The sequence below is a fragment of the Cyprinodon variegatus genome, unplaced genomic scaffold, assembly GCF_000732505.1.
Source record: "Cyprinodon variegatus isolate N-32 unplaced genomic scaffold, C_variegatus-1.0 Scaffold53, whole genome shotgun sequence".
Taxonomy (NCBI): domain Eukaryota; kingdom Metazoa; phylum Chordata; class Actinopteri; order Cyprinodontiformes; family Cyprinodontidae; genus Cyprinodon; species Cyprinodon variegatus.
The window spans coordinates 3,320-5,458 of record NW_015150506.1 but is presented as its reverse complement, the minus strand read 5'-3'; the positions used below and the strand labels follow the sequence as shown (position 1 = coordinate 5,458).

General features: G+C 42.3%; 1 protein-coding gene across 1 annotated transcript in view; it reads right to left on the bottom strand.

Annotated features, from left to right (window-relative positions):
* LOC107082409 (transforming growth factor beta receptor type 3-like) overlaps positions 1 to 559 on the bottom strand; it is an 83,888-nt gene extending 83,329 nt beyond the window's left edge. Inside the window, exon 1 of the mRNA XM_015371090.1 lies at positions 373 to 559. Coding sequence (XP_015226576.1) covers positions 373 to 433 — 61 coding nt within the window. The 5' untranslated portion in view covers positions 434 to 559. The remainder of the gene's footprint in view (positions 1 to 372) is intronic.
* Positions 560 to 2,139: the final 1,580 nt, after the last annotated feature.

The window sequence follows — 2,139 nt, the reverse complement described above, 5'->3', positions numbered from 1 at the left end:
CTGTTATAGATTCTGCCTGTAGTTTAGCATAGAACATGGCCAATTTAACAGGACAGCTATAGATTTAGAAGACAGAGCTGAGATGATTTAGTCCATATACATAACAGGCAAAGAAGCACCCTGTATCACACACTGGAAACCAGCTTAAAAACTGTGTGGGTGCATTATTTGTAGAACCTTTAAATAAAAAGACAACCAAGTCAATTGAGACAGTTTCAATATCAATAATTTTTCTTGAATGTCAAGAATGGATAAAAAGGAAAAAATATATATTTGAGTCTGGACCGGTGTGCAATAATAATAAAATAATCAAAAGCGGGACGTGTAATAATTGGTTTTAAATGGTTTCTATGATCTTTAGAGCAAACTCACCTGCAGACGTCAGGCAGCATAATGCCAGAAGCATCGAAGGAATGCCGGATCTTTGGGCCATCTTTTCTGTTTTTTCCTGCAGCCTCCGGTAGGATGTAGGTGGGTGAGCTGCACAGCTTTCTCTCTGTTTCACAAAGATTTTCCTCCTGTAAATAGGTCTACAGGAAGTCACCTTCAAGCTCCAGCTGCAAAGTGAACAAAATTTTTAAAAAAGGTGTCAAACAGGGAAAAAATTCAAACCTTAGAATGAACAAGCAGCGGGGGGAACTAGGCATTGCTTTGTCTATGCGGCGGGAGCGCTGAGATGAGACAAGAGCAGCAGCCGGTTTGCAGACCGAGGGATTAATTTGGGGGGTTAATTGGGGGTAACACACGCTTCAAAGGGCCATGCTGCAAACAACTCTGTTGCAGGTCAGAGTGTGTAAAAAGTGCAGGAGTCACTTAATTGGTGGGTGTTAAACTCTCTGCAATACACCGCGGATTATAAACACACTTTAATTTACAGCGTCCGGAAACACAGCGACCTGCCAGTGGGGTCTTAAAGCAAGCAGCTCAGAACAACCACACAAATCAACACCAATTTCCCTGAAACTTTTACTTTCTTAAGGTAAACCTGAAACCATAGGAGGAACATTCAGTGTTTTCTGCACATATAAACGAATCAAACAAGTACATATGATGCATTATAATACAGCAAACTACTTCAGTGAGCCGCAGTAAGAACTGAAACTGAAAAACATTATGCAATAAACATAACATATCCAGTTATTCACCAACATTATAATAAACGCAGCTAAGCAGAAGTAAAGAGACAGAGAATTGCAGGTAAATTGAACATCACCGCGGTTTTTAGCTCATCATCCTGATGTCATGCAGCCCTTTTTAAAATAATGAGTATATGTTGGAATGCTTCCAAAGCAAAAATAATCTCAACGCATTTACTTTGCAATACCTGGTTCTGTTAAAAAATATTATATTTATCCCAGTTACGCAGAAATTCAGGCTGCTACACTTTTTTTTTCATGAGTGACATCTGGGCCCCCTCCCACTAGGGGTCAAGCTCATTTCAGCACCTATGCTGGTTAAACTGAAAGTTTGAAATCTCTTTGTTAATATTCTCAGTTGTTGATAACCTGAGAGTGGGAGTAAAGGAGACATGAACGTTCAGAACGCAGACAAACATCCATCCATCCATTATCTGACACGCTTGTCCCGAGTGGGGTCGCGAGGGGTGCTGGTGCCTATCGGGTGAGAGGCGGGGTACATCCTGGACAGGTCGCCATCGTAGGGCAACACAGAGACACACAGGACAAACAATCATTCACGCACTAAGGACAATTTAGAAAAGCCAACTAATGGCAACTACACAGTCCAATTAATTATTAAATTGGACTGTGGGAGGAAGCCGGAGTACCCGGAGAGAACTCACGCATCGAACCCAGAACCTTCTTGCTGCAAAGCAGGAGTGCTACCCACTGCACCACTGAGCAGACAAACATTTCCGATCCAAATGTATCCGATTTAGTACCACATATGGAAGTGGGACATCTCTGATTCATTTTGGAGGGGAAAAGGCTTCGACTGCCATCAAAAAGTCGGATACATGCGAGAGACAAAACGATCTGATTTGAGTCACACTTTCCTGCAGTTTTTCTTTTCCTTCAGTGTTCCTCTTCCAGTCTGGTTCGTTAGATTGCTGCAGTATTGCTGCGTAGGTCCAAAACACACCAGGGGTCGACCTCGGTTGGAGCTACACAAACACAGTTG